Here is a 13356-nt window from a genome sequence, read left to right on the forward strand (position 1 = left end):
TGAGTCCATTGATATTAAGAGATGTTAATGGCCAGTGATTGTTTATTCCTTTCATTTTTCGATGGTAGTGTTCATGTGTTTCCCTTCTTTGAGGTTTATTAGTGTGAGGTGTGAGGTTACTTGTTGCCTGTGTTTTTTTGGGTGTAACTAACTTCATTGGGTTGGAGTTTTCCTTCTAATACTTTCTGTAATGCTGGATTTGTAGATAGGTAACGATTAAATTTGGTTTTGTCATGGAATATCCTGTTTTCTCCATCTATGGTGGTTGAAAGCTTTGCTGGATATAATAGTCTGTGCTTACATTCCTGATCTCTTAGTTTCTGCAGCATATTTGACCAGGACCTTCTAGTTCTCAGAGTTTCCATTGAGTAGTCAGGTGTAATTCTGAAGAATCTTCCTTTACATGTGACTTCTCCTTTTTCCTTTGCAGCTCTTAATATTCTTTATTTATTCTGTATGTTTAGTTTTTTTATTATTATATGTCTAGGGGACTTTCTTTCTTGGTCCAGTCTATTTGGTGTTCTGTAAACTTCTTGTACCTTCATAGGAATATCCTTCTTTAGATTGGGAAAGTTTTCTTCTATGATTTTGTTGAATACACTTTCTGTGCCTTTGAGCTGGAGTTCTCCTTCTTTTATCCCTATTATTCTTAGGTTTGGTCTTTTCATGGTGTCCCAGATTTCCTGGATGTTTTGATTGAGGATTTGTTGGATTTAATGTTTTATTTGACTGATACATCTATTTCCTCTATAGTATCTACAACACCTGAGATTCTCTCTTCTACCTCTTGATCTCTTGTATTCTGTTGGTTGCATCTGTAGTCCCCATTCACTTACCCAGATTTTTCATTTCCAGAAATCCCTCTGTTTGTGTTTTCTTTATTGCCTCTATTTCAGTTTTCAAGTCTTCAACTGTTTGAAATGTTTACCTCACCTCTTTGATTGTTCTTTCTTGGGTTCTTTAAAAGATTTAGTGATTTCTTCCAATTTTTGTTTGTCTCTTCATCCATTTCTTTAAGGGAATTTTTCATTTCCTCTTTAAGGATCTCTGTCATCTTTATAAAATTATATGGAAGGTCATTTTCTTCTGTTTCTTCTGGGTTATGGTGTTCAGGTCTTCTTGTTGTAAGACCACTAGGATTTGGTGGTGCCATATTCGTCTTTATACTGTTGGATGTGTTCTGAAACAGCCTCTTGCCCATCATTTCCTCCAGAGGTTGCAGGTGAAGCCTATGCTTCAGGGGATCTTACTTCCTGCAATTGGTAAAGGTAGGGCCTGTGGCTTAGGTGGTTGCTCTTCCTCCAGTTGCAGGTGGGTCCGTGCCTCTAGTGGATGCTGATAGGCTCTGGGGCTTCTCTCCAGGGACAGTCAGGGTCAAGACTCCAGTGGCCACATGTGGTGGAGGATGGTGGTGGGTTTGTGGAGGTTGCTCAGGGTCTCTGGGGCTTGGTGGGTGGGGGTGGGGTAATGGGATGTTCCTCCCAGGGCAAGGACCTAGAGACCAGAGCCCTCCAAATGAGAACCCAGATGCTTACCTCTCCAGAGGCAGTCTGTGCCAAGTCTCTGGTGATTCCAGATCCATAGTCCTCTTTCTTTTCCCACAGGTGTTCTATCTCATGATGTCTTGGCCTGAGCCCATGAACCATTGGATCCCACCACCCTATCGTGCCTCTAAGCATGCCTCTGAGCCCATCTACTGGGACTCTCTTCCTGAAGAACTCACCAACCTGACCAGCCTTCTGTACTGGCCTCCAACTGGTGGTGACAAGGATGACTTTTTGGCTTCTACCAGCCCCAGAACCTCAACTTACCACTTGAAGGATCCTGCCCAGACCAACTATACTCTGGGAAGTAATCTAGAGGCCATTCTTGTGGCTAGGGACCACCAGGGTAGGCCCAAGACTCATGGTGGAGATTTGTTTCGGGCACAGCTGTTGGGGCAGGAATTGAAAGCAGGAGTCCCAGGGGAGGTGAAGGATCTGGAGAATGGCACGTACCTCTTGTCCTTCCCCCTGCTCTGGGCTGGACCGGCCCAGGTGCAAGTGAGGCTGATCCACTCCAGTGAGGCAGTCGGGGTCCTACAGAGGGTCTGGAAAGGAAAACGGGCCACCGTTGACTTTAGGGGATATTTTCGAGGCAGAAACGGCACTCAAGAGACTGTGATCTGCAACGTGGACTCCCAGTCGACTGGAGCCAAAGGGCCCACCTGTCAGTACAGGGATGTGGTCTCTGGGGAGCTCTGGTTCTGTGCTCAACCCTCTACTCTGCCCTGCGATGCTTTAGTCGGTCACTCCAGTGGAAGTTACCTGAAGGTGACCACACGGCATGATGAGGAAGTGATGGCTGGGTAAGATATCTAGATACTGAATGTATCCCAGGCCTACATTCTCTCCCTCTCCCTCTCTCCCTCTGTGTCTTCTCTTTCTTTCTTTCTTCCTTTCTTTTTTCCTTTCTTTCTTTCTTCCTTTCTCCCTTCCTTCCTTCCTTTCTTTCTATTTTTTCCCTTCCTTCTTTTCTTTTGTTTACATTTATGTGTTTGTGAGTGTACATACATGAGTGGGCAGTTCATGCCATAGGGTGCATGTGGAAGTCAGAAGGCAACTTGAGGAAGTCAGTTCTTCCACCATGTGGGGCCATTTATCAAACTCAGTTATCGTGCCTGACAACAAGAACCTTTCCCTGCTGAGGCATCAGCAGCAGTGTTTTAGAGATTCCTGCAGCCCGGGTTGAATTTAAATTCCTATGTTTGATAGAGGATGACCTTGTAAGGAAGGCAGAAAACTCAAGAGCTCAAGGTCATCCTTGGCTGGATAGTGAATACAAGTCCAGCCTGGAACGCATGGGCATTACACCCTCTGTGAAAAAAAAAAAAAAGAGATAGGGAGGGGGCTGGACTAAAATTAATTGGGTAATTGAGTATTTGTGTAACATTAGCAAACAAGTTATTGTTCTTTCTAGACTCTAGAGCCTGGAAAATTGTAGTTTTATTTCCTGTGGTGATCCGTTTACTATAAAAGAGAACTACATAACCCCTTTGTTATCTTGACTAGTAGTGACCTGATGTTTTTCTCTTGCAAGTGTGTTCCTCCTAACTATTACACTCGCCCCATCAGTGCACCCTTTAGTGTTGTGCCCTGGCATTAGGCAGAGGAGAGATAATCAGTCATTCATGGTATGTTCTTTGCAAATCAAATTTTCACCTGGCCAACCTCCGTCAAAGTTCATGCTCTTGTTTCTTCAGGAGTGTGACTGACCAGCCACTCCCTTCAGGCATATCTCCAATCCTGGTGACACCAGCAGCCATTGGGAACATGAGTGATGTGGGTAAGTAAGTCTGGAATATGGGGGTGGGGATGGGGATGGTCATCAGCTGAGATGGATTGTGGGCTTTTGTTTTGATTTGGGGTGTATGTGTGCGCACACTTTCTGTACAGAAGTGTATGAGGTCAGGCTTTCATCAGACCGTTTGCCCCAACTGCTCTCTATTTTGTTTTATTTGACTTAAAGTGGTACTGAGTTTCATTTCTTTGTTTTATGTACTCTTGTGTGAATCAGTAGTACCAGGGTTTGAACTCAGGTCATGAGGCCTGAAAGCAGGTGCCTTTACATGCTGAACCATCTCACTGTAGGTTTGTGTTGTTGTTTTTGTTTCCTTTCTTTTCTGGGTTTTTAAGTATTTTGTTAATCAGTAGTAATCAGAGCATAAATGTGGCATTCTGCCAGTCCATGGGTATGCAGAACTCAAGTAGGTGGAGGAGCTAATTCTGCTCTTTCAAGCCACATCCAGAAAGCAAGGGAGTCAGACAGGACCCAAGTACACATATTATTGCTCAAAGAGGTTCCAAATGCCATGTTTGCACAGTGACTACCTAGAGGCCTTTACTGACCAGGCACCCATGGTATTCAGAGGGACACAGTCTCTTTCTTGGTACTCCCTCATAATGGGAAAAGACTGAAGGCATTAGTTTCTCCCTCAAAGAAGTAAGGAACCCCTGGATCCATCATATGCCCAAGCCAAAGGTGAAACTGCAGGGGAAACAAGGAAGATCTCCCTTGTTGTAGGTTCCTCCCAACACAGCACATAGAGCTCCAATCAGGATGGTCCTTAAGAGTCCACGTGAAACCGGCGATGGTGGTGCACACCTTTAATCCCACCACTCTGGAGGCAGAGGCAGGGGGATCTCTGTGAGTTCGAGGCCAGCCTGATCTACAGAGTGAGTTCCAGTACTGGCTTATTAGGTACTGAGAAACCCTGTCTCAAAAAAAAAATCCACATGAACACACACACACACACACACACACACATAAAATCAGAATGAAATCTGTAAAAATTCTGCTCAACCACTAAAGAACATTGGTCACAGGGTGAAACATATCAGTTGTTTATGCTCTTGGCTGGAGTATACCAGATACAGTGTCCCTAGAGGAGGCAGGGGTGTGTCTAGAGCCTCAGGCACAAGGACACAGTGGCCAGCCATGCAGCCTTGGGATGCCTGTGTCCAGTCTCTTGAAGTGTCTGAGGCAGAGATCCACCCCACTCCCAGCCCCCTCTAAGCCCAAAATGGATGGTCACTGAGGGAGATACTTGAGTTGATCCCAAGCATGGGCAACCACTTGTTCCAGGGAAGGTACTGGTTGTCAGCCATCAGCGCCAGGCTGGAGGAATGGTTCCAGGTGTATGTAGAAGGACCCAGATAACTGGTCAATGTTCTAGAACAGTTAAAAAAAAGGGGCTCTTTTTATTTTTTTCAAACAAAGTCTCTCACAGAGCCTGGAGTTTGCTGTTTCAGCTAGACTGACTGGTCAGTAGGCCCCTAGGATCTGCTGTCTCCACCTCCCCAAGTGCTTGAGTTCCAGGCACACCACACCCAGTGTTTACATGTGTTCTAGGAATCCAGCTTAGGCCTTCACCCTTGTACATGCCTGTATATCACCCACTGAGCCAGCTCCGCAGCCCTTATGTAATGGATTAGTAAAATTCTGCAGAGTGCAGCCACTGGGGAGTGGCTGTAGCAGGCCATGAGACCACGTTACTGGTTTCTGAAGTGCAGGCAGACAGATGGGCATGCCATGAGACCATGCCACAGGTCTTGGAAGGCATCTGGTCCCGGGAAGGGAACCACATGGCAGGCGAGAGATAGTTGGATAGGCACACCATGCAAAGTGAGGCTGGATATTTATTTAGTGGGTTATGGAGGGGAAAGAGAGAAGGAGAGAAGAGCAGGGGGTGGGACAGAAACTGCCTCTTCGAAAGGGAGATGAAAAGGAAGGAATTCAACCTGCAAGCAGGAAGGAAGATCTGACTGCCTCAACAGACAGGCAGGGGGGACGTGGCTTGTCTCTTAAAGACACAGGACAGACCATTACACCTTAGATGGGTACATTAGGACTTCAACCTCTTTCCTGCAAGGGAAGTGTAGTATAGTGTTCAGTACTAGGGATATAACAGCATACTTTCTGGCTTCAAATATTATCTCTGTCTGTCACTGAACTTTAAAAAAAAAAAATCTTGATGACTGGAGATAAACTTAATGGGAGAGTATTTGCCTAGCTTGGACAGGGCACAGAATGTCATCCCTACTGTTTTGGCCAATCATCCTTGTTCTTGATCACCATAAGTTACTTAACATTCTAGGATCTCAGTGTCACCATCTATAAATGGATACAGACAGTTGTAAAATATTTAACTATGTAAAGACACGTTACATATGCTTATGCTGTGGAATATTCTTTAATGTGTAAAGGTGTGTTACATTTGTTTCTGCTGCCTTTGTTAATGATATAAAGATGTGTTACATTTGTTTTTGGTGTATTTGTCTAATTATGAAAGTGTTGGAGACCAGGCTCGACAAAAATACCTCTTGCCAGGGTAGAGGTGTGGGGATTTAGAAAATATTGTAAAGAATATGAAGACGCCAATGAAAAAAATAAAACAGAGAAACATAGAATAATATCAGAAGGGAGTTCCGGTGAGTACTGGAATTCACCCGCATTTAATTTCCAATGGCTTAAAATATCCCTGACCCCAAAGATAGGAATAAGAAAAAAAACTGCATTAACATCATACAAGGAAATGAACAGACCAGTTGAAGGTCGCAGGCTACATCCATAGTTAAACATTTTGTTGCTAGAACAAAACAAGTCGTCCTCACACCCTAGATCAAAACATTCTGTAGGCAAACCACTCCCTGGGTGGAATCCAAAGTTATCTCCTTAAGGAAACTGGAACTTAGTTGGATCCACACACTTTTGTTTGAGGTAGAAAGATACTTACTTCTCTATTCTTGAAATACAAGATCTGACTATTAGCTACACCTATTGACAATAACCTTGAAAAAGCAGAACTCTCTGCTCTAAATCTAGAGAACCTTTGAGGTAGAAACACAATAACCTTGAAGGCCTAGAGGTAAGTTCCAACTCTCTAACCTTTGGAAATAGTCTCCAATTTCTGTGCCCCACAGAAAAGATGTGTGACTGTTCCACCTTGCCTGCCTAAGGTTCCTTATTGGTCTATAAATAAAAGCTAACCAGCCAATACCTAGGCAGAGAAAAGATGGACGGCAGAGAGAATAAGTCAGAGGCAATCTCTAGGCTCCAGAGAACAAGAAAGGAAAGAGACATGAACAGGGGAGAGAGGGACATGCTCATAGCCAGAAGTCAGGCAGCCACCAGCCAGTCATAGAGATAACAGGTAAGTAAGATATACAGAGAAAAGAGAGAGAGAGAGAGAGAGAGAGAGAGAGAGAGAGGGAGGGAGGTAAAAAAAAACCTCTATGTAGGGGTGCACTCAGAAGGCAGAAGCAGGCAGATCTCTGTGAATTCAATGCCAGCCTGGTCTACAGAGCAAGCTCTAGGACAGGTTATAAAATTATAAAAATACAACTACAGAAAAAAAAACTGACTTGAAAAAAAAACAGAAAGAAAAGGCAAAAATAAAGGTTAAAAAGCCCTGAGGTGAAAACGTATGAAGAGAAACAAGTTAAGTTGTAAGAGCTAATGGGAGAAGCATAAGGTAAGTCCTAGCATTCCTAACTAATAGGTAGTTTCTGTGTCATGATTTGGGAGTTGATTGATGGCCAAAAGAAAAAGCCTGCTACATGCTACAGAGAGTGCTACATCTCGACTGTGAACGAGGACACCTGTAGTCCCAGCACTGTAGGGGTGAAGGCAGGAGGATTAGGAAGTCAAGACCATTCTCAGCTTCATGGGAAGTTTATGGCCACCATGAGCTACAGAAGATTGTTTCAAACACTCGTGTGTGCACGTGCACACACCACACACACACACACACACACACACTTCACAGGTTCTGTAAGAGGCATTGATATGCTACATATATAGTATATAGAAGAATGCCTGACTGGAGCATAGAAATGGCTCACTGTGCAAAGGGGCTTGTAGGCAAGGCTGATGACCTGAGTTCAAACCTTGGGATATACAGGTAAGGTAAATAACTGACTCCCAAATGTTGCCCTTTAAGTACCACATGTGTTATTTGGCATGCACATATCCACACACAAATAGAAAATTGTAAATAAAGATTCATTTACAAAAAAATATTAAGAATATTGACATTTTATAAGATGTCCATATTTTTCTAATTTACTCTGCTCTGTTTTTCTCTCTCCAATAGCCTTGCCCTCTCGGCCCCCATGCCGCTCTGGCCACCTGTCTCCAAAACCCTCTGGCTTCTACTACCAAGACAGATGGCACTCAACGTTCTGTTCTAGCTGCTCTTTCCCCACTGTGGACAGCATCCTGAACTGCCTGGCTAGCCGCATTGTCTACATGATGGGGGATTCCACCCTTCGGCAGTGGTGGGAATATCTGCGAGACACAGTGCCCTGTGAGTGACCATGGGGGCAGAGGAGGAAAAGTCAGGCAACACTTACATTGAAGGAGACTCCCATGCCTCAATGGAGGCATTTTCTCAATTACAAATTCTCTTTCCAGATAACTGTAGGTTGTACTGAGTTGACGAAAAGCAGATTAGGACACCTGAGAATCCATCCCCACTGTCCAGCACTAGGATTTCAAGCATACATGACCACACCTAGCTTTTTAATATAGGCTCTGGGGGCTCCAACTCAGGTCCTCATGTTTGCACTGCAAGTATATTACCAAATGTGTCCACAACTTAAGTAACTTAGAATTAGCCACTGTTGTGAGCTACAGTACAGCCATGGACACACAGTGAACATAATGGTTTAAGTAAAATGCTGCAGGTTCCCAAGTGGCGGAAGTAGGCAGTGGAACATGAGACCATGGTAGGTCACGAAGGTAGCCGGGTCCCAGTCAGAAAGCCACATGCAGGTGAGAGGCTGAGCCATAGTCACACCATGCGGAGTGAAGTTGGATATTTATTTAGTGGGTTATGGAAGGGAAGAAGAGAAGGGGGAAGAGCAGAGAGTGAGAGGCAAAGAGAGAGAGATAAACAGAGAGGGGGAAGGAGAGTAGGGAGAGACAGAAGCTGCCTCTTCAAGAGAGAGACAGAAAGGAAGGGACTAAGGCTGGAAGCTGAAGATCAGCTTGCCTTAGTGGATGGTGGATAGGGGAGGGAATGGGCATGGCTTGTCTCTTAAAGGGACAGGACAGAAAAATACAATGAGACCCTTCTAAAAAATAAAAAGAAAGAAAGAAAAGAAGAGAGAAAAAACTGGGTTTAGTAGTACACTCGAGTAGAAGCAGAAGGAAAAGGAGTTCAGGGTCTTTCTTGGCTATCTAGTGAGATTGAGGCTAGCCTGGGCTACATGAGCCCTTGACTCAAAACAAAAACAAGCAATGAGAACAAAAACATCTGGAGGTCATTATCAAGATATTAGTTGACTGGGATGCAGGGGAAATTCAGGAAGTCGAGAGCAACTTGGGTAGAGACAGTAGGTTTCTTTTATCCACACTGCATTTAAGGCAACAGAAAAACATTAGATAATGTTCCTCTTGAAGTATGGAATGAGGTGCAGGAGTCTGGTAACTCTTCAACAAAAACCCAAGAGAAGGAAGTGTCTGAATTCCTTGCAGATAAAGATGGTAAAGAAAAATGGGCGGAGGCCAGTAAAACATCTCAGCAGGTTAAGGCATTTGCTATGCAAGCCTCGTGATTTGAATTCAAACCCGAGAACCTTCATGGTGCAAGGAGAACTGACTCTCAAAAGTTGACTCCATTTGCACTTCATGGTACACTCTTGTGCACACTGACACACATGTCATAAACACATATCTTCACACAACAGCACACTAAGGGGGGAGAAGAGAGGAGGGAGAAAAGGGCAGGGAAAGGAAAGTATGGGAGGGAAGGAGAGGTGGAAAAACATGTGGCAACATGGGACACGGTAGAGCCTGACTGCAATCTCAGCAGGTGGGGACGGGTCCGTCAAGAGTTCAAGGTCACCCTCAATCAACCTGGACTATGAGATAGGCCCCTGTCCTACAACAAGGAAAAAAAGAATAAAGAAAAAAGAAAAGTGTGTAACAGAGCCAACATTTTATAGAATTAAGGACTGGAATATGGCTCAGGGATGAGGAATGGAATATTGCAGGGGACTTGTGTTTCTACATATGTGTAATATGTATATTGAACATAATTTTTGAGACATATGTACATGTAATATATTATATATTATACACATATATAATACACACACACACACACACACACACACACACACACACACACTGTAGTGTTGCACACCTTTAATGTTCCCAATCTGGAAACAGATACAAGCAGACTTGTGACCTCAAGGTCAACCCGGACTGCATAGAGAGTTTTGGGCCAGTCAGGGCTACACAGTGAGACCTTGTTCCCCACCCCCAAAAGTAGGAATGTATATTTGTACAAGAAGGTAATTGACAATTCTGCTATTAAATTTTCATACCATTTATTTATTTGATGTCTATATGAACAATCATTTGCTACTATTTTCTTTCTCCTCCTCCCAAAAGCTCTGAAGCCAGTTGATCTACATGTCCAATATCAGGCAGGTCCCCTGATGGCTGTGGACACAATTCGGGGGACAGTGCTGCACTGGAGGGCCCACAGCTGGCCCCTGCGCTCTCATCGCACTCCAGTGGCATCTTTGCACTCTGTGACCAGAGTTCTGCATGGCCTGGCCGGGGGTCCCTACACGGTGGTGGTACTCGGTATGGGAGCCCACTTCACCACCTTCCCTCCATCCATCTTTGCTCGAAGACTGGCAGGGATTCGGGAAGCTGTGAAAGCCCTGCTGGACAGGGAACCCAGTACTCTGGTGGTTATCAAACTGGCCAATACTGGCTACAAATCCGTGTATGGCAGTGACTGGCTCACAATCCAGGTGAACAGGTTCCTCCGAGCTGCCTTTGATGGTCTCCAAGTGACCTTTGTGGATGCATGGGAAATGACCTCCAGCTTGGCTCTACCAGACAACATCCACCCAGATAAGCTTATTGTCCGCAACGAAGTGGAACTATTCCTGTCCTTCATCTGCCCCGCCTGAGTGCTCCAGAGGGACCAGAGAATGAATGGATGCAGAGCCTGAGTGGGGGCCATCAAAATGATGGACAGCAAATGATGGATAGCTGAATGGTGATCCCTGGCTCACCCCCTGTAACACTCAGGTCACCATATTTTATACATCTTTCTATGGACCACACGGATAAGTCTAATTGTATATAAATGAGATGATATTTTACATAGTGTCTTCTATTTGATCGTTTGTGGTTGTATATGGTGAACCTGGATCTAGGCTGGCAGCCAGGAAGGGTCACTAATTCTTTTGTCTCTGACACCCACAGCCCTGAGCTTACAGCACAAGTTCTTATCAGTTTTTTTATGTGGTGTTGGGGCTTCAAACTCAGACCCTGATGTTTGTGCCCATATTCACCGAACTATTCTAAATCATTCCTTTGCTTCTTTGCTCCAGTCTCCCGAGTGCTGTGATTACAGCCATGCAACCAACCTGTCTACTGCCAGCTTATGTTTTATTTTTTTATTAATTGGTTAATTACAGATTTTGCAGTCCATGAGCAAGAATACAGATCCCTTGCACCTTGTACAAATAGCTTCTCCCAATGATAACAGTTTGCAGACCTGTGTGTAATGAGCTATCACAACCAGGAAGGGAATATGGGGAAAAACTAAGAGTCTTATACAGATGTTTCTACTTTTGTTTTTGTTTTTCAAGGCAAGGTTTGTTTGTGTAGTTTTGGAGCCTGTTCTGGAACTCTCTGTGTAGACCAATCTGGCTTTGGACTCACTGAGATCCACTTGCCTCTGCCTCCCAAGTGCAAGGATTGAAGGCATGAGCCACCACTGCCCAATTGATGTTGCTACTTTTCATGGTATAATGTCTCGCTGACCTAGCACCAGAGGGGTAGCAAGTAACCTCCACTAGCTATGAAACCCCACTGGCTTATACCTGGTCTGGCTCTGGAGTTTTCACACAGTGTTACAAATGTCTTTTGTTGTCCTGTGTGACTCTTGACTGAGAGTTTCCCATGGATACAAGGCCTATGCAAAAACTTGCTTTAGAGGACACCCAAGCACCTTGGTACGTCATGAATCAGGTATGTGCACATGGCACTGTATTGTCAGAAGTTCCTACCAGTTTGTTTTGAGATATGGAAATTTACTAGCTAAAATGTAAATATAGGAAAAATAAAGATGCTGGGAAGTGAAGGGAAGGCTCCACAGTTCACGAAGACTGAGCCCCTGAAGCCGCGGAGGCTAAGTTCATTCCCAATGTCTCTGAGTCTTCATTTCACAGACCCGCAGGAACCCACACATTCGTGACGAAATATATGCAACAACTTTTATATGTACTTTTGTTCTTTTGTTGTTGTTTGTTTGTTTGTTTTATTTTTGTGAATCTGGGCATGGAACCCAGGGTCTGTGCATGTTAGACACTGCTCTACCACTGAGCCACAGTCCAGCCCCTCACTGGGGGATTCTAGGCAGGAGCTCTACCACTCAGCCACACCCTAGCCCCTCACTGGGGATTCTAGGAAGGAGCTCTACTACTCAGCCAAACCCCAGCCCTCACTGGAGATTCTAGGCAGGGGCTCTACCACTGAGCCACATTCCAGCCCTCACTGGGGGATTCTAGGCAGGTGCTCTACCACTGAGCCACATTTCAGCCCCTAACTGGGGAATTCTAGGCAGGAGCTCTACCACTGAGTCACATCCCAACCCCTCACTGGGGATTCTAGGCAGGTGCTCTACCACTGAGCCACACCCCAGTCCCTCATTGGGGGATTCTAGGCAGATATTCTATCACTGAGCCACACCCCAGATTCCTTTTTCTGCTTATCACCATAGATCCTTCATCTGACGATGGATGGCGATACAGATGGAGACCCACATTGGAGCACCGGACTGAGCCCCCCATGGTCCAAATGAGGGGCAGAAAAAGGAAGAACATGAAAAAAACTCAGGACCGCGAGGGGTGCGATCACCCACTGATACAAGGGGACTGATCTAATGAGAGTTCACCAAGGCCAGTTGGACTGGGACTGAACGAGCATGTGATCCAACCAGATTTTCTGAATGTGGCCGGATCTCTGAGTGTGGCTGGTCTGGAGCCTTTCTGAAAAGCCACTGACAATGACACTGGGACTTGTTTCCTCTGCATGTGCTGGATTTTTGGAATCCAGTCTGTTCGGATGCTCACCTTCAGGGACCTGGAAGGAGTGGGGAGGAACTTGAACTTCCCACAGGGCTGGAAGCCCTGACTGCTCTTAGGGATGAGGAGGGAGGAGAGGGAGGGTTTTGGGAGGAGGGGCTGAAATGAAAACTTTCATAAAAAATAATAAATAAGAAAAAAATTAATAAATAAATAAATTAAATTAAGATTTAAGATAAGGAACTGGAGAGAGAGCTCAGAAGTTAAGAGCATTGACTGTTCTCCCAGAGAACCTAGGTTCAATTTCCAGCACCCACATAGCAGTTCACAGCGGTCTGTAATTTCAGTGTAGTATGATACCCTCACACAGACATGCATGCAGGAAAAACACCATAAAATTAACAACAAATAGATATAAGTAAAATCGCATTTAACTTTACTTTCTCGAAGTCAGGATTTCCAAACACAGTCCTGTCAGTGGTTAGAGTTTCAATGTCTAAAGTTAGGAAGACAAGCAAAGTCACACAAAAGATAAAATGAGAACATTTCCTAGACTCCAGTAGCTGCACTGTGGACACTTGTGTATGTAAGAAAGAAGAATGGTCCATTTCCAAATGAGACATGAGCCAGTTTAGGTCCAGACAACAATGATAACAGAAACCCGAGGACCCTGCTAGCATGTACTAATCTAACTAGCTCTCAACAAACTAAAGGGTTAGAAGAAAAAAGTAAATTATTGGAGCAGGAGCAATGACTCCGT

General features: G+C 44.7%; 1 protein-coding gene across 2 annotated transcripts in view; it reads left to right on the forward strand.

Annotated features, from left to right (window-relative positions):
* LOC146895485 (NXPE family member 3-like) overlaps positions 1–11796 on the forward strand; it is a 22812-nt gene extending 11016 nt beyond the window's left edge. For both annotated transcript variants that reach the window (XM_087903398.1, XM_087903399.1), the window contains exons 4-7: positions 1605–2347; positions 3242–3324; positions 7634–7846; positions 9940–11796. In XM_087903398.1, coding sequence (XP_087759524.1) covers positions 1605–2347; positions 3242–3324; positions 7634–7846; positions 9940–10472 — 1572 coding nt within the window. In that variant the 3' untranslated portion in view covers positions 10473–11796. The remainder of the gene's footprint in view (positions 1–1604; positions 2348–3241; positions 3325–7633; positions 7847–9939) is intronic.
* The last annotated feature ends 1560 nt before the right edge of the window (positions 11797–13356 follow it).

Source organism: Myodes glareolus, chromosome 2, assembly GCF_982192425.1.
Source record: "Myodes glareolus chromosome 2, mMyoGla1.1, whole genome shotgun sequence".
NCBI lineage: Eukaryota > Metazoa > Chordata > Mammalia > Rodentia > Cricetidae > Myodes > Myodes glareolus.